This window comes from Epinephelus moara, chromosome 17 (genome assembly GCF_006386435.1).
Source record: "Epinephelus moara isolate mb chromosome 17, YSFRI_EMoa_1.0, whole genome shotgun sequence".
In the NCBI taxonomy this organism is placed as follows: domain Eukaryota; kingdom Metazoa; phylum Chordata; class Actinopteri; order Perciformes; family Serranidae; genus Epinephelus; species Epinephelus moara.
The window spans coordinates 34,660,384-34,679,624 of NC_065522.1; the positions used below are offsets into that span (position 1 = coordinate 34,660,384).

General features: G+C 39.0%; 2 protein-coding genes and 1 pseudogene across 4 annotated transcripts in view; all 3 read left to right on the top strand.

Annotated features, from left to right (window-relative positions):
* Positions 1–154, top strand: part of LOC126403907 (carcinoembryonic antigen-related cell adhesion molecule 20-like) — a 128,696-nt gene extending 128,542 nt beyond the window's left edge. Inside the window, exon 9 of the mRNA XM_050066727.1 lies at positions 144–154. Coding sequence (XP_049922684.1) covers positions 144–154 — 11 coding nt within the window. The remainder of the gene's footprint in view (positions 1–143) is intronic.
* Positions 155–3,870: 3,716 nt separating this feature from the next.
* LOC126403908 (L-amino-acid oxidase-like) lies at positions 3,871–8,469 on the top strand (annotated as a pseudogene).
* Positions 8,470–15,511: 7,042 nt separating this feature from the next.
* LOC126403853 (ladderlectin-like) overlaps positions 15,512–19,241 on the top strand; it is a 19,279-nt gene continuing 15,549 nt past the window's right edge. Inside the window, exons 1-6 of one of the 3 annotated variants that reach the window (XR_007571367.1) lie at positions 15,529–15,596; positions 15,852–15,923; positions 16,002–16,037; positions 17,966–18,077; positions 18,678–18,801; positions 18,995–19,222. Coding sequence is in view for 1 of the 3 variants with exons in the window: in XM_050066667.1 (XP_049922624.1) it covers positions 15,863–15,923 (61 nt within the window). In the remaining 2 variants the exon portion in view is untranslated. Of the gene's footprint in view, positions 15,597–15,851; positions 15,924–16,001; positions 16,038–17,965; positions 18,078–18,677; positions 18,802–18,994; positions 19,223–19,241 lie in introns of those variants that run through there. The other 2 variants (XM_050066667.1, XM_050066668.1) reach the window with 2 other exon arrangements.

Here is a 19,241-nt window from a genome sequence, read left to right on the forward strand (position 1 = left end):
CTGACGCTGCTCCTGGTGCAGACTATTTACTGGAGTTTAGCAGCCTGTCCGCGCTCTGAGCTCATACTACTCATGTGACATTAGAAAATAGCTGCAGGCGAGGCAGTTGTTGACCATTCTGTTCTCCTCTCCTCACATTTTAGATGTAAGTTAGTCCACCACTGACATTTTCACCCTGTCTTGTCTCATCAACAAATATGAAACACTGATTTTGTCATAGCTTTTATTACCAAGATCTATTTTTAGCTTGTCAGGTTCTTGTCTCTGTCACCAAAAAAAAAAATAGTATTATAGATTTCTGTACAAATAATGTATACCGGTAAATAAAGCAAATTAATGCCAGTCATCTGTACATTTTTTATTATCAGTTAACATTGTGTTCATATTTTAATAACAGTCTAATTTAATGAGCTGGAATGACATGGTTGTAAGTTCATGTGAAGCTCGAAGCATTTTAAAATGGACTTATGATGTCAAGCAGTCTTCGTCTGAGTTTCTGTGTCTGTTTTTAAAAAGTATCAGTTCATTATGGTCTGACAGTTAAACCAACTCGCTCCATCTCTGCGTGAGAACTCTGTTCACAGGAACTGGTCTGCTGCAGCTTTCAAATACACTCGCTGTGAACTGGTCTGCTGCAGCTTTCAAATACACTCGCTGTGGTCAGCTGCTATCTTAACGGTGTCATTTTTTATCTGAAGCACAGAGTTTGTGGTTAACAGTGTACTATCTTCACAATCTTGAGAAAAGGTTACTGACTGACTCATTTTGACCGGGCTGATAGATGTACAGATGTGTTAACAGAGTCTATTCTTGCATTAATAATTGAAGGGTTTAAGCTGTGTGTGCCTCGATTAAGAGATGAATTAATTCACCATGTAAGTAGGGGAGACCGGGGATGGTTGTAACAAAGGGATAGTTGTAACACTCTCAGTTTGGCCAATTAGAAACGAGCTGTGGTGACATCATCAACATAGTCCATGCCCATTTACAATTGGGGCTCACTGGTGAAGCCGCATGTCTCTGAGTCCAAATTTGTCTGTTCTAGAGCCAAAAAACAGTTTTTCAGGTGAGAAACCAAACATTTTCATCACAACTGTTTTTTGCATATTGTCCATTGTGTTGTATGTACAATTGTTTCACGTACAGTATATAGGTTCAAGTAGTAGTTTCTCTAGTTTAATTTGATGTGTTTCATTAGTGCTAGCTTTGAAGCTAAATGCTAAAAACGGTTAGCTCTTTCATGGCTGCTAGGCATGGGGAGGGTTGTAACTCTTCGAAAGTGTTTATTGTTCAACTGTTCAAATGCTGTTCATACGTCAACCTCATTCAGGCTACAACACGCACACACACACACAAACAAACACACAGGTTAATACTTTATTATTCTTTATTTTATTTATTTTGTGTTATACATTTCTATTTATTTTAATATTATAATTATTGTATTCTTATAAGTTTATTGTTCCTTCTNAGGCTACAACACGCACACACACACACAAACAAACACACAGGTTAATACTTTATTATTCTTTATTTTATTTATTTTGTGTTATATATTTTTATTTATTTTATTGTACTTATTTTTTGCATTTATGTTATACATTTCTATTTATTTTAATATTATAATTATTGTATTCTTATAAGTTTATTGTTCCTTCTTTATTATTCATTAAAGTGCATGACTACATTTAGCCTATTGTGAATCTTTTTTAAGCACAATAATTTAATTGTTACATCCATTCCCTGTTCGTGTTACAACACACCCCGGTACTGGGGTACGTTGTAACAATATACCTCTTTGTATTTGACATTAATTTCCATAATCTGTGATGGTGTAGTAGAGGTCAAAGTGTGTGTTATTTATAGCAGACAAATATGATTACCATGTATCAAAATTTAAGAGCATTTTACTGTGTTTGGACATTTGTTTTGCTATCAACCAATGTAAGAAATATTTTAAGATATTGATCAATTACTAGTGAAACTACTGCAGACCAGTAAAAAAGTAGGTACAACCCCAACAGGCTGCCAATCGTTGTAGTTTTCACCCCCAGTAGGTATAAGGGCTATCAAAACCATGTGTAAGCCTTTTTTCCCCCACACAAACATGGAAGATTGAGACAGTTTTGCCTGAAATAGCTGCAGGTGCTAAAACACATAAGACTAAACACAAGTTGAGAAACATGTACGTCATTTTTTCTATATTTTGCCAGTTTCATCAACTGTGTTACTCCTGCAGGCTGCAGAGCATTGTGTTTAATGTCAGTCAGGAGTGCATTTATAAACTCAATCTTAAATCATTTGCAAGTTTTGAACTTTATCATCCTTTTAATTTACATTCAAGCAATCACTTTCCTGTTAATGCCATTATTTCTATTAAGGTTTTTGCCACCTAACAATATACACAGCTATTTAAGGTGCACAAACGTCCACTTGGACTTAAGAATGATCTGATTGGAGTTTGGTGGTCATAGGTCACTGTGATATAACAAAACATGTTTTTGGCCATAACACAAGAATCAATATGCTCATTATAACAAAAAATGTTATATATGTGTTAAATGTGTACGCTGTATTTTACTGCCATAGATGTTTAAGGTTGCAGCTTTGAAGCATCAGTTTAGATGTTTGTTTTGCTATCATTGAGTGCTTCTCAGGACACATTTTAAGTTATTGCTCAAAACCTGGTGAAACTTCTGCAGACCAGTAAACAAGCTGGTGCAAGCCCACATTTTCCTGAGAAAAGCAACAGGCAGCTATATGTTGTATAATTACCAGCATGTATTAGGGCTAGCCCTGATGTGGTTACCAACTTTCTCCTGAAGGGCCCCCTTTTCTATCATTGAGTCAACTTATGACCCCTGAGTGACATAATTTGTCATTTGTATGGTTGTTCAAAATTTGAAATTATAATACAGACAGAGTTTTATAAAAGTTCCTACAAATATCAGAAAAAATAATTTCTGATGTATTAAGAACAGGAAATAACCTGCTTAAAATAAATCCAAATTGCTTGTTTTTCACAATCTTCCTGCAGGTATTGTGTTCACTTTTTGGGTTAATAATGCAGGTTATCAGTTGTTTTGTACAGTTATTGTTATTGGTGTTCATTAATATCCATAAAATAAGTGTTTGCATCTCCCTGATGCTTGGTCATTGTTCCAGCAGCTCTTTGGTTGTTTAGCTGTGTACTTCTGATGCAAGATGAGGCAGTTTGGCCGAGAGTGAAGCTCCAAGCTTGTGTTTTTTTGAGTTTATATCTTAAATAAATCTAAACATTAAAAATAACTATTTTGGGTAGTTTTATTCAGAGAAATAAATGAAGTGCTGAGATATAGGCCTACTGTATATATTCAAAAAGTTTTCTTACACGCCTTAAAAATCAAGAAGGCCTCACAAACCTCAGTTGAGCTTTGGCGACCCCTGGTGGTGGTCATGACCCCCAGGTTGAGGACCAGTGCCTAGCATTATTACTACCATCAATAAAGAACAGAAGAGGTGGTAGCAATGCTGCCTAAATGTGTGTATACATGCATGTATCTGTAAGGCTGCAGGTGTGCAGCTTTTGTTTAGACATTTGTTTTGCTATGATCCTGTGTTACTTCACAAATATTCTAAGACACTCCTCAATCCTTTTGACTGACCTGAATTAAACCAGTTTGTGCATGAATAGCTTTTCATGAGAAATGTATTTTATGACATTTTCCCACCAACACAGAGTCTCTTTCATTGCCTGAAGGAGGCCCATGAGAACAAATTATCACCTATCGAACAATATAAAAGCAGCAGCGATTCTATGATTCACAGCTTTAGAGACAGAGCAAAGTTCTCCGAAAAACACTTCACAACGCGAGTGATCAACAGACAGAGATGGATGCCATGAAAGAAAAACTGGCAGCTCGGGAACCCAAGCTAAAGGCCACCAAAGGGGGAAAGAAGACAAGCTTCCAGACTGAGATGGATCCAGTTGTGGTGGCGTGGAAATTATGTGAGTATTTCACAGCACGTATTGTCTGTCATAATGATAATGGGTCTCCACTACATAATAATTTCCAAAGTTTCTGTGGCTTGCAGAATCCTACAATACCCAAATTTATTCTCGAAATTGGCTTAAATCTCATGCTGATAAAAAAGATTCTTAATTCTGTAGTCACCGTACGGTCTTTCAGGGATGATGGATAACAAGGTGGCCCAAAATGGAGAAGTGATCAAATAGAGTCAAAGAACACCATTCCACTTCACATTTTGGATCTTACACTGTAGAGATGAAAGCTTTTCTTTATTTATTTTCTCTTTTGATTCAGTAGTTGTAGATCTGAGTCCTACTGAATAACATATTGCCTTTATTGGAAGATTATACATTTGGTGCAAGTTTCATTTATAGAATTAGCATGTGAAACTAGAGAAAGTCTTCTGTTCGGTGAAGTACTTGGTAACAGTTGATTTAATAAGTGAAAGAACCAATGTAATTTGATACTAATAGTTTTCAAGTGGTACACAGAAGAATGCTAAAGAGCAAAATGGGGTATTTGCCTGTAGGTAAGAATGCAATTCAACTTATGAGGAGAGTTCTTATGAATGATGAATGAATGGTGAATGGATGTATACATATCTACTGGGGTTTTAAATGAGCTTTTTGCTTTCAGGAGCTTTGGCAGATGACATAACTGTAAAATTAAGAACTTATTTAAATATTTTGGGGTTATAAAAATGAAAAAAAAATGTGGCTGATAAAATTATTTCAGGATGCAAACATGCAAAAAGTAGATCTGAAAGCAAAAGAGGATGCAAACTATCAAAACTGTGTCACTGAATTATTTGGTCGATCTGATTCTTTGTGCTATGATAAAATGTTCAGTCAAACATCAATTCATATCACAAATCTTTTGATAGTTTCCTGTTGTTTTTCTTTTTGTTTCCAGCTGCTGTCAGTGTGCTGCTGCTCAGTCTGTTGCCCAGCCACACTGCTGCTATCAGCCTGAAGCAGGACCTGGCCAAATGTCTGAATGACGCAGACTACGATGTCCTAATGCACACCATTAAGAACGGCCTTCCTCATCCGAATAAATCACAACATGTTGTCATTGTCGGGGCTGGCATGGCTGGACTGGCAGCTGCCATGCTACTGCAAGACGCAGGACACAAGGTACATGCAGCAGGTTCATATGTGATACATATTATAATAACCAAGGCAAAACAAAAAACATGTTTTGTGCTGTCAACGAGTTTTTGGAGCTGGGAATTAACCTAGTTAAACCTATTTAACCTGAAAGTGAACTGTGTGTACTACGTAGCCAGTTCAACTTACCCAGGATATCTTGTCATTATCTGGTTTGACTGGTTTGTTATCAACTAGTTAAGTCAACTCAACTGTGAATGAAGGCTTCTTTATATCATATGAGATGAAACTGTACTGAAAGTGTCTGTGACTGCGAGACAGTAAAATGTCAATAGCTTGGGATGTAAACATCAATCTGTGATCTTAAAACGGGAAATAAACACTGGAAACACTATCCAAAAACTTACCCTTCTCCGACACTTATGCGGGTATCACTGAGCTATGGCCCTGTGTGTGACATTAGTATGGAGTATTTTTGCTATTTAGTGTGAGGATGATGATGAAACTCCTCTGAATATGTCACATAAACACTTTAAAGTAACACCAGACTGTTTGTGCTGCTGAAGTAAAGGGTGGAAAAGTAGTTAAGTTAGTAACACCTGTTATAGCAGCAACAGCTGTAGTGGTAGCATGAGCAGCAGTCGTAGTTGTTGGAACTCCAAAAGTAGATATACACCAACCATGAAACATCATATGACTGGACTTGTGTGCATTTATCTATTCTCACAAGGTAACCATGTTAGAGGCTAGTGGTCGTGTTGGAGGACGAGTGATGACCTACAGGAATGAAGAAGATGGCTGGTATGCCGACCTGGGAGCTATGAGGATCCCAAGTCATCACCAGTGAGTTTATGTGCATGTGCATGCAGCCCTCCACTGTCACAGTATGACAGTGATTGTGTAAAGGGATGCTAATGAAGCTTTCAGCTTGTCATGGGGTTTAGTTGCAAGGATACATTCTAGACCTGCATCTAATTATTATTATTAGTCTTAGTATTATTCAAAATATTAAAGGGAAGAAGAAAATGAAACTTGATAGATTCCAAAAACCTGGAAGTTAATAGTTAAGCTATTGTAAAGGTGATACAATTGTAACAGTGAAGCACAGTTATATTTCTATTATTTATAGAATAGAGCTGAAATATGACTTGGCAGTAATTTTTTTTTTTTTTTTGAGGCCAGTGGGGGCTGCTAGTGTTCTTATATTTTTTGTGCCTTCACAAAAATCTCAAATAACTGTAGGAATGTTACATGTGCCACTATTAAATGTCTTGTTTGACACTTTATTTACTGTCTCACATGGTAAAGAGACCTTTCAGTCACAAGCTAACTCTGCCACCATCACCTCCTCTGTCCACAGCATCCTACACTGGGTTATTAAAGAGCTGGGGGTCAAGCTCAAAAAAATTCAGGATGGTTGATGGGAACACCTTTTACTATGTTAATGGAATTCTGAAGAAGACGAGCACAGTGGAAAATCACCCTGATGATCTGGGTTAGGATGTGTGGCCAAGTGAGAAAGAGAAGTCAGCTGACAAACTGCTACAATTTGCTTTGCAAAAGGTACGTTAGACTTCCACTGGTTTGCTTTTTGGCCACACAGTTGAGTTACACATTGGTGGTTCATCATAGACAAATAAAAGCTCAGTTTTTAAATAAATTATAACACCATCTGCTCCATTAAAGTTACGGGGGGGGTTTTTTCTTTCTTTTTTTGTAGGTAAAAGATTAAGTGGAGGCTTATGGCTGCTGGGCTGCACTGATAAAATACGACCGTTATTCTGTGCAGGTGAAACACTACTCAATGTGATGTCATGAAATGTAAAATGTAAAAACTGTTACTGAGTAAATTAATTATGTAAATCACTACTGATATTTTAGTGTATCAGAAATAGCATGAATCGGGTGTGAGCTAACTGACTGTTGAGAGACAATGAGAGAAAAAAACATTGGTTCAGGTTAGAGATAGGGTTTGGCTAACTTTTCAACATGGACCTTATTTTCCCAGGTTTTTGTGTCAAAGTGACTGAGGGGGACAACAGTTTTTGAAATTAGTCCAGTACTGAACGGGAGAGCTGCAGCTGGCAGCCGCGAAACAGGCTGCAGGGCATGTGAGCACCGTCAACATACGTCTACTGAAAGTGTTTGTTTTGTCACTGACAGGCTCTGACAGCATTATGGACAATATCCCTATGGAGATGGACCTTTTTGTTAAAGAGTATGATCTTTGTTGTTTAACCAGAAACCTTCCTGAAATTGCCACTTCCGTTTGCTAGTTTGCATTTAAATTAACAATGATTTTAGTGTGTATAGCAGCAACATGTTTTCACACTGAATTGGTTGATTTAAGGGAGTATTTCAGCCAAATCTGATTGTTGGAACAGCAAAGAGCTGAACAAAGATGACTTTTGTGAATTTTATTTTGTTTCTACTGACTTTGAAAGAAGTGAGTTTTACAATGTTAAAATAGCTACTTTTATAAAGGAAGGCTGGAGGGTTTGAAGGGGGCAACTATGGTTCTGTTTTGGCATAAACATAAAGGATCTTACTCTGTTACAAAGAGGTCTATCTCTGTAGGGATCCTTTCCAAAGTGCTGTCAGACACAGAATAACAATCTGAGTGGTTACATTGCAGCCTGTTCTGCTGCAGTGCTCTCTCTCAATACTAAACCAATTGAATTGCTGTTCCCATAGACACAAAAATATTTGAAAACAAGGTCTAGGTTGAAAGATACCGAGGTAAACCAAAATGTTTTACTTTTCAGAATCACATAATATGACTACTAACACTAAAAATCATTGAATTAAGAAATATAATAATATAACATTTAGGATTAGTTTACCACCTCCATTGGGTTGGAGATATGCTTGCTTTTTACTAAGCGTTCAGGTGCGCATGATGATGGCTGCCTTGGGTCACCTGCATCCGTTTGGAGCTCTAGTGTGCCCTCTAGTGGAATCCTCCAGTAACGTGTAGTACTTTGGCAGTATGTCAATAATTCTGTTCATGTCACAGCCTGCTGGCTACACAAATGCATGGTTATAAATCAAATATATCTTCGGCTTAAGTTTCCATGATTCCTGATGTTTGAAAACCTCACTACAAGAACACGTTTCACCTATGGATTTTGTTCTAAAACATATTGAGCATTGAGAACATTGGGTCTCGTGCAAGATCCAACTGTCTGTGAATGCTGACATTGTGTGTAATGAACCACTGAAATAATGGTTTCCACTTTAACTCCTGATGCCACTGAATGTGATGTTTTCTGTTGTGTTTTCCAGACTGGGGATACTGGAATGATGCACGCTGCTCAGACAAGAAATACTTTGTGCTGCATACAGTCTAGATTCTAACATAACATATTCAACCACATATAGTAGAACATCCTGGTATTTGTGGCATACTGCATTTGACACACTATGTATTGGGACATACTAAATTATACGCCAAATGAGGCCTCATGAACCAGTCTCTGTTTAATAAGCCCACCAGATGGTGATCTCTGCTCAACAAGGGGTTGAAAGCACACTGCATTCCTTGAGCCTTCTCCTTAAAGCAAGAGCACCATCTTGTGGTGATGTAGCAGAAATGGGGAAGGAAAGAAAACAGAACAGCTCTTTTTATACTCTGACAGGTAGGGACTGAGAAATGAGACACACCTGTGCGCCGGGGGAAGGGAAACCCTACGAACAAAAGCAGCACAGAGAGAACAGAGGGGAGTGAAAGTGACTGAATTCAAAGTTTGCCTCAGTTTCTGTACATCTATGCTCTAAAAACACACACAATTCAAAGTTTGCCTCAGTTTCTGTACATCTATGCTCTAAAAACACACACACACATAAATGTAGCCTACATATGAACGCAAGATAAAAGTAAACAGAGCAGCAGTTAATCCAGGAACCAGCTGGATTTTGTGACCTTTCCTGGACACCAAGGCTGAATTCTGGAGCAGATGGGATGAATTAAACCTTCCATCTACATCTCAGACCGGTTTGGATACACCTGTGAACTTCCTGGCTGTGGTTCAGACATTAAGATAAGTCTCCTTTAAAGGTCCAGTGTGGAGAATTTAGGGGGATTTGGTGGCATCTAGTTGCGAGGATTGCAAATTGAAACCAGCTGAAACTTTTCCTGGTTAGAATTCTTTAAGTGTTCATTGTTCAGGTCGAATTAGCGCCCTGTGTAGATATGAATGGCTCATGCTAAGGAAACAAAATCACAATGATTTTTATTTTCAGGTGATTTTACACTGAAAAAACATACTCAATGAATTATACTCAACTTCTTTCAGTATATCCTCTCAAATCCTACACACTGGACCTTTGACTGCTCTCCCAGATAATTTATTTTACCCTTCATCTCTCAGTTACATTACTCCTCCTTTGACAAACGCACACTGAACTGAATGAAGCTGAGACGTTTATGTGGATACCTCGTTTGATTTTTTTAACTTAATGACATTTGATTTTTAGATCTGTACTCAGAATTTTGCTTCTCTTGACTTAATGGGCATTTGGTGTGGGACATTTTGTGTTTGACCATTGACCATAACTGTTAATTTGAATATATAATATGGGTATGTAATTGATAAATGAATTGATGGTTTGTGTTTTGTTCTCTTGTACATGTTGCTAGCTGTCTGAGCTAACATCCAACTGGTTAAAAGGAAAGTTATTCTTACAGTGACAGGGTCAACCCTCGGCAGTGACTTGTGGCGTCCGACCCTGACGTGCGTAAGGGACAGTACATTTTACTTCTCAGTATCGAACGATCCTGTATTATACGGGACAGGTGGCAACCCTAACGGAAGAAAAACAACCATATTTAGCTTCTCTGCACTGGCTCCCAGTAATATATATAACTGAATTTAAAATCCTGAGTAAAATACTGGGTCAGTCTCCATGAACTCATACTGCCATATTATCCCACATTATCACCACACTCAGAGAATGCAGGGTTATTTGTGGTCCCTAAAGTCTCCAAAATTAGATCAGGAGCCAGAGTCTTCAGCTATCAGGCTCCTCTTCTGTGGAATCATCTTCCTGTTTCAGTGCGGGAGGCAGACACCATCTCCACATTTAAGACAAGACTTAAGACTTTGCTTTTGGATAAAGCTTATAGTTAGGGCTGGCTCAGGCTTGCCTTGAACCAGCCCCTAGTTAGGCTGATATAGGCTTAGTCTGCTGGGGAACATCCTATGATACACTAAGCTTCTTTCTTCTTTTCTCTCTCTCCATGTGCTAACATTCTTGCCCCATTAATACGTTACGAACGTGGCTTCTTCCCATTTTCCGCAGGTTCCATGAGATCATGGCTACGCCTGGGTTGTTGGTCATCAGCTGAGGTGGTGCAGGCACCTGATTAGGATGCCCTCTGGGTGCCTCCTGTTAAGGATGTTCTGGGCATGTCCCACTGGTGAGAGGCCCCAGAACATGCTGGAGGAATCCTGGGTTTGACTTTCACCAGAGAGGGCGGTGTTCACGTCCCGTAAGATTCGAAAGCCAAACCCTGTTCTTTTTTCCTGAACCAAACCACGTGTGTTTGTTGTTGAAGGAAAAGAAACGTCAACATCAATTCTCAGTGTGTTTATTTTGAAAGAGACTGTGTGTAAACTGTACATTTCCTGTGAAGACAGGAAATTGTCATCTTGAAAAAGGACAATGCATGTAACAGGCAGAACCTGTGGTTCGGTTGAGGGGAAAACAAATCAAGGCTTGGCTTAAAATAAGTATAGTTGTTACAAAAGTAATGCAACACATGAAATACTTCATGTGACATAAGTCACAAGCGTAACATGCTACACAGACTACTGCACTATGTTGCTATTGAAATACCTCGATTGACTTTTGGTTTACACGGGAAACTAATAACTGCCTTCGTGTGAAAGTTCAGAGCCTGTTTGACCCATCCACCTCCACTCACAACTGCTCTATGCGGACTGCTGCAAAGGGTGCCTCTGTGCGTCAGTGTCTGACACTGAGGTCCACTGACAGAGCGGCAGTATTTGATGACTTGGAAGTAAGAACAAGATGGTCAAAGATACAACAAAGCACAGAGCCCCTGAAAGGTTATGGGGGAACTATTTCTATGAACTGCTTTTGTGATCCTTCACTTTTCTTTTGTGTTTCCAATGCGTTAAGCATTCTCTACTATGAGAACAGACAAATAAGGTAATGTGAATGCTTTTATGATGTAGATAGCTAAAAAGAGGCTGTCAGTATAAAACTCTGCTGTATCATGTGTTTTCCAACATGACTTGCAGATACTTTCGTGACTATCAGTTAACCAACAGCTGTGGTCTTCTTGCTGCTCGAGGACATTTGAAGAAGTAGAAGCCTCTGAAAAAACTTTCAATGGAGAAGTTGAGGTATTTCTTCATCACTGTTGTCATTTTATCTTCAACACCTCATTTTTACTGTGTCAGCTTTGTGCGAAACAAAGGTCTCTGTTAATGTCAAGTCATTATTGTAGAAAAAAAGACACATCTGACATCCAAACCCACCATAAGGCTTAATGACAAACACTGAGGTAAAAGGGCAGTAAGTCCAAACCTGTCTGGTAGCTGCAATAGACTCTTTATACACCAGTCAGCCAAAACATTAAAACCAGTGGTGGGTGAAGTGAGTAACATTGATCATTTTGTTACAATGCAATGTTCTGCTGGGAGACCACTGGTCATGGCATTCATGTGGATGCCACCTGACACCCTCCACCCACTCGAACACTGCAGTGGGCTAAGTAACCCCCCCTCACGGCAACGGTATTCCCTGATGGCAGTGGCCCCCCTGCAGAAAAATGTGCCATGCCACACCACAAAACGTGCTCAGGAATGGCCTGAGGAATGTGACAAAAAGCTCAAAGTGTCGACCAGACACCACAATCTGATTGAGCATCGTTGGGAAGTGCTGGTGCCCCACCTCACAACTGACAGGTCTCAAATGATCAGAAGCCAGACACCACAGGACACCTTCCAGAGGTCATGTGTCCATGCCTTGACATATCAGTGACATGTCCGATCCAGGGAGGCCCCACTGTGGATTAGGGGTACCTCTGGGCTACCAGCACGTCCCATGGATGCTCGATCAAATTTGGATCTGGGGAATTTGGAGGCCAGGTCGATGCCTTTAGCTTTTTGTCACATTGCTTGGGCCATTCCTGAGGAGTTTCTGCAGTGTAGCTTGGTGCATTTTCCTGCTGGGGGGCCATTGGGGAGTGCTGCTGCCATCAGGAGCAAAACTTGATCTGCAGAGGTGTTAGGGTGGGTGGAGCGCATCAAGTAGCATCCTCATGAATTTCTGCACCAGAAGTTCCCCAAGGGAACATTGCATTGTACAGTAACAAGATAATCAATGTTACTCACTTCACCTGACAGTTGTTCTATCTTTTTGGCAGACTGGAGTAATGACATCAGCTCCTTGAGATCCAGTGTAGTCAATGAACACACCTTCTGATTACAAATAAATCGGAATGGATATATCTCTTTACCTCCTCCACATCTTCAGGAGCAATGTCTGTCTGAAAAGAACGTCAGGTTTCTATAAAGCATTTAAATATATCATGACATTCGGTATAAAACAAAGTCACGCGTCCTGTTCTTATAATGGTTATCTACTGAATCTACCCTCATTCTTTATGAGCAGAGTGTTTAAAGAGAAGTAACAGTGTTGCATAAGAGTCATAATTCTCTTATAATCTGCGCTGCATAAAGTGCACTGTGTCACTTAAGAAGGTTTTGCATGTTGCATAGTCATCCTCGAAGGTCCTCTTTTCTTCTGTATTATACTGAACAACAGAAAAATATGAGGAACCTCTTTAAATCCAGTCAGTGTACCAGCTTGTGTTTTACAGCACTCTGCTGATGTTTCATTAATGTGATATTAATGGGAAAACAAACACTACTGATAGGAACTATAGCTTCCAACTTCTGAGCAGTTTAGTTTGTCAGTCCCAGTTTTTCAATTTGATTCAGTTACAATGATAAATGTATCTGCTGGTGTTAATTAGTCACACACTGCAATGCAAATTAAAAAAAAAGAAAAACACATGCATAAAGACACAACACAAGCAAATTAAGATAAACATTTAAAGTGTGACAACACACAGCTGCAAACATTTGCTAACATTAGTCTGCCTCACTTCTTACCATCAGCTCCACCTGTCATACCCATAGATTTTAATAATAACCTGTTGCTTCTTGACAGTTTTGGCAAGACATTTGGCCATTGCCTCTCCTTTCCTTTAATGTCCTTGTTCTCTCTGTTCCTTTTCCTTTGAGAATAATCTGACCCTCTCTGTCAGACAGTCTGCACTATTTCACAATACCTGCTGCAGGGTGGGAACATCACACTGATGTTGAAATGTGTTGTAATGATGACTATACATTTATTTAGCATGTAAATACATCTAACTTGTACTGTCAGTGATATGAGTCAGTAAGTAAATTCATGCACTTGATCCCATTAAACGGTCAACTGTAGACCTTTACATGGGCCCCCTTCAGCCTTGAGCCAGGACCATCCGTACCCTTTGAACCCCCTGATGGCGGGCCTGACCGGGTCCATTTGTTTGTCGAGGAAGAGACTTCTGCGGGTAATTTAGCTCCCAGATCAGAAAAACTGAGCACACATTAAATTATCAGAGAAAATAAGTGAGCACACAGTAGCACATTGTGGCCAAGCTGCCTGTATTCAACACGCCAAGCAGCGCCAGTGAAACACTGATCAGTAATCTCAAACACCTCTAAATCACCTGGTCTGTTTGGTTTGGGGAGGAAGAGACGTCTGTGGGTAATACAGCTCCCTGTACAGAACTCCTGAACAATGAAGGAATTCTAACCAGGAGAAGTTTCAGCTGGTTGCAATCTGCAGTCCTCAACACTACATGCCACTAAATCTCCCTAAATCTTAGACCCTGAAACTTTACCTGCTGATTTAAAACAAGTCAAGATAAGTTACCGTTTCCCAGCATGAATAATAAACTCAGCACAAAAAGTTTGGAAATTGAGTCCCTATCAGGCACCTGATTGTCAGCACCCGGGGGTACCAGACACTCAAAACAAGAGTCGATAGCAACAGCAAAAAAAAAGCTGTTTGGCAAATTTTTCATGGGCGTAACCCACATACTCAGCTCTGCTTCTCATCCCACAAATGCATGTTCCTTACAAATGTACTTCACGCTACTGTCCTATTTCCAGCCTCACCGCCCCCTGAATTAACTGCACTTTTTCCCCACTCACTCTCTGCTAGTACATACCAGCTCACAAAGCAGCTCGGTTTCTCTGCTCCTGTGGCAGCTTGACTCCTCTCCTCACCACTGATGTATAAAGACAAGAGAACTCTAAAGCTGTTACTGTGTTTTGTCTGTGATGAAGAATGGATGAGGACAGATGCGTTGAGGTCAAGAAATATCCAAAGCAAAATAATGGCCAAAAAGATACTCACTGGTGAGTCATGGCTCTGGAGATCGGCTCTTCAGTCTTGGACTTTTATTAAGGCTGTCCACACTTGGTTTTAAGCTAACGCAGACTTTTATTAAGGCTGTCCACACTTGGTTTTAAGCTAACGCAGAGGTGGAAGAAGTACAGATCTTGCAGTAAATGTAGTAATAACGTTGCATATGTCTGTGAATGCAGCATGATGCCTCAGGTGTGTGCTAGGGGCGGCACTTGACGCACAGCACTGTGGTGGCACTGGTGAGTTTTCAGCTTTAGTCAAAGTGTCCACTCCCTTAATTGTGTGTAACTTTCAGACTTAATTACATTTAAACTTGTGAGTTGTATAAAAATTCACCCCCTTACAGTTATGATGAATGGAGAGATGACTTGTGAGTTGTATAAAAATTCACCCCCTTACAGTTATGATGAATGGAGAGATGAGCTGTAGAGCCCAAAGCTGCTNTTTTTTCTAAATGCTGTGTCTGTGTTGTCTACTTGGTGAAGATGTTTTAATAGTTTGCTTGTTTTGTGTCTCTGCAGTGTGTTGAGCTCTCAGGGTCACCGTGGGACCTCCTTAGCTCCGTATGTGTTACTGTATGTTAACTAGCCCAGCTGCTGCATACCTTTCCATTACATCAAACACTTTCAAAGGTGAATCAAATTGTCTGCATGTATGTAGACACAAAATAATAAATGGAAGATGACAGTGTCAAAGTGCAGTGGTGACCCAAGCAAGGATGACAGCACAGCAGAAAACACTGTGCGGTTTGACACGTGCATGTTTCTTAACTGATAAGTTTCTGAGTATTCTGAAAATGTTGCCTCTGTTCATGAGAACAGACACATATATCTCCTCAGTTCCCTGTTTTTGAGAGATGTTAAGATAAGTGGCTGTATATAACAACTGGTCATCTTCTCAATCAGCACCTCCTTGTATAACAACTGGTCATCTTCTCAATCAGCACCTCCTTGCAGGGTCCGCTGAATCTACAGACACTGCAAAGAGAAGACAAGAAGAAGAGAAGAAAGTGCTGCAGCAGGTTTGCACNTTCCCTGTTTTTGAGAGATGTTAAGATAAGTGGCTGTATATAACAACTGGTCATCCTCTCAATCAGCACCTCCTCACAGGGTCCGTTGAATCTACAGACACTGCGAAGAGAAGACAAGAAGAAGAGAAGAAAGTGCTGCAGCAGGTTTGCACCAAACTTTATCATCTTCTGACTTTTATTCACAGGACTGACAGTCAGTACGGCTGTTCCCTAAACAAGTCTCACTAACATGTCTGTCTCTCGTAGTCACCGTCACCATGAAGATGCTGATTGTGTCTGCACTTGTTTGTGCCATGGTGGTTCTGACCAGAGCGGCTGGTGAGTATAATACATACGGTACACATGTTAACAAACACAAACAGTCCAAGTCAGTAACTGCAGTGTCAAACTTTCCAGCTCCTCCAGAGGAAGCACCTCAAAGTGGACAAAAAGGTGAGTGACTTTAAGATTTTCACCTCAACAGAATGTGATTGTTATGAGGTGCTTTGTGTCAGATGCTAATGTAACTTTAATTTATAATTACTGCTAATATTATATAATCATAGTTCTATATTGTACTATTTAATGTTAGGCTGGTTTTTTTATGCAGTGTGTTATATTAGCCTATATTGTGTTTTACGCTATGAAATGTAAATTATGTTGTGTTGTGTGATCAAACACTGTGTCATATCAAGTTATATTAACTTATGTAATATTATTATATTAATATTATTAAGTTAATAACATTAATAATATGTAATATGTTATGTTACTGGAATTTCTCAATTGTGGGATCAATAAAGGTGAATCTTATCTTATCTTATCTTATGTTGTATATTGTGTTATATTCACTAACATAAAAATTAACGTAATTTTCTTTTTTTTATCATGTACCATTTTGTCATGTTACATTGTGTTGGTTAACTTATGTATATTATTTTGTGTTGAGTTTTTTTTTTTTTTTTATCACACACCGGTTTATGTTATATTGAGTTATATTAATGGATTAATTATTATTATCATTATTATTATTATTACATTTCTATTTATTCATTACGGGTTGTTTTTTTTTTTTGCTGTTGATTTTTTGTGGGGGCGGCATGGTGTTGCAGTGGTTAGCATTGTTGCCTCACAGCAAGGGGGGGGCGGGTTTCAACCCAAGGGTCGGGGAGCCCTTCTGTGTGGAGTTTGCATGTTCTCCCCATGTCAGCGTGGGTTTTCTCTGGGTATTCCTTTTATATACTTTATTAATCCCTGAGCGGAAATTCAATTTTTTTTTAATTCTTTTTTCCATGCAGGCTAATTGGTGACTCTAAATTGTCCATAGGTGTGAATGTGAGTGTGAATGGTTGTCTGTCTCTATGGGTCAGCCCTGTGATAGTCTGGCGACCTGTCCAGGGTGAACCCTGCCTCTCGTTCAGTGTAAGCTGGGATGTCCCGGGACCCCTATCCCCCCTCCCCCCGTGACCCCCAAGAGGACAAGTGACTACGAAAAATGCATTTGCATTGTGTTGTGTTACATGAGCTTAATTTATGTATATTATTCTATCTTGCGTTATCTTATCATGTGTGTCATTATTTTATATCCTATTATGTTATATTGATTATTTATATAATGCTTTGCTATGTATTTTTATGGGGTGCCGTTTGTAAAGTGTCTCACGCTGAAAATAACATCAACATTTTGCCACATTTAGCTTCAAACAATGTTTAAAAAAGTGTTGTGAATTTTTTTATGTCACCTTTTACCACATTTACAGCAATATTTGTTAACTTAGAAATATATTAAATAGTTAAATCTAAATATTAAATGTGGCACCTAAATGTTAAATGTTAAATCTAAATGCTAAATCTGAATCTAAATATTAAATCTAGATCTAAATGCTAAATCTAAATCTAATTTATACTTATTGTATATATATATATATATGTATATATATATATATTTTTTTTTTTTTAAATGCAAATGGCCTCATGTCAAAAACATGTTTTATGAGGAATACCTGGAATATGAAATGATGAAAACTTTTAATTCCATAGATATTGAAGAAAAACAACCCCTGGGGTCATTTTGACCCCACTTATGCATCTAAGGGTTAATGTGAGCAAACACTATCATTACTTATTATCATTTATTATTATGGGCAAGCTGTTATAAAAGATGATATCACATTACTCTTACATGAACTATACTTTTGTGACTTTTCAGTGACTAATCACACCACTATGTCACTTCACTTGAGACAGTATGTACAGGATACTGTGGGCACAGGGTGTATAGAATCTTTTTTTTAATGTTCTTTTAAAAAACAACAACTTTTTTCCACATTTTCTCAATTTTCTCAATTTTATGTAATGTTTTGTTTTACTCTTTCTTCCAGGAGCATTACTGGTTCTGGAGTGATGGCACATCTTTCAACTACCGGAGATGGTGTCATGGGCAGCCTAATAACCATGGCGGCAGGCAGAATTGTCTGCAGATGAATTTCTCAGGTAAAACAACATCGTGCTAACTGTAGCAGTGATGCTAATGATAAAATAGGAAGGAATACAGTGAGTTAACTCAGAAATATATCGTGCTGACATCTTCTGGTCAGATGGTTGATGTGCTCTTGTCCCTCCAAATTCTCATTGGTCGGACAGTCACTGGTGTTACTGTCATAAGACTGTGTGTCGACCAAAGCATTTTTATGGCTCTGTGCCAGCAATAGCCACATAATTAAGAGCCGACCACTTTGAGTGACAGACTGTCTGAAAATTATACTGATCTTTTTTTAAAACTTTCCAAATACATTTTTATTTTGTGAAAATTATTCATGACGGATTTCAGACAAACAGCTCAGACATAAATGTCTTGAGCAAAGAACGTCTTTCTGAGTCAGATATTCTTTGGTTTTATCAGATCAGTTGGTGGCTAGCAGTTCACAGTATTACACCATTTATGTTTTGACAATGATTTGTATCTTATCAGTGACCATAGTGTTGTGTCACCTAAACGTATCAGTTAGGAGTCACTGATCACAACAACAGTCTGAGGTTTTTGTTTGTGTCACATTCACTGACTCAAACAACTCTTTATTTTTTTGCTTGCAGCTGGGAGGTGCTGGAATGACCTCCAATGCTTCTCCCTGTTACCGTCTGTCTGTGCCAGGAAGAGAAGATGATTCCAGGTCTGACACAGAGACATGAAGAACCCATTAAAAGCACAACACTGCAGGTTGTTGTATGCATGCTTTCATATACATCTTTCTTTACACCCTCAGTCTNTTATTTTTTTGCTTGCAGCTGGGAGGTGCTGGAATGACCTCCAATGCTTCTCCCTGTTACCGTCTGTCTGTGCCAGGAAAAGAAGACGATTCCAGGTCTGACACAGAGACATGAAGAACCCATTAAAAGCACAAACACTGCAGGTTGTTGTGTGCATGCTTTCATATACATCTTTCTTTACACCCTCAGTCTCACATGTGAGCTGAGTTTGTCTTTGCTATCGCTGTAACGCTACTGAAGGAATGAAGCGACAAGTGACATAAACAGGAGCTGGATTGTCTCTGAGGCCTTGTGCCTTTAATGAGAGCAGACTGAATGTGTTATGAAAATAATGCTTTTAGCACAAATCTACATATATTCTGCAAAGTAAACTCTTCTTTCTTGTCTTAT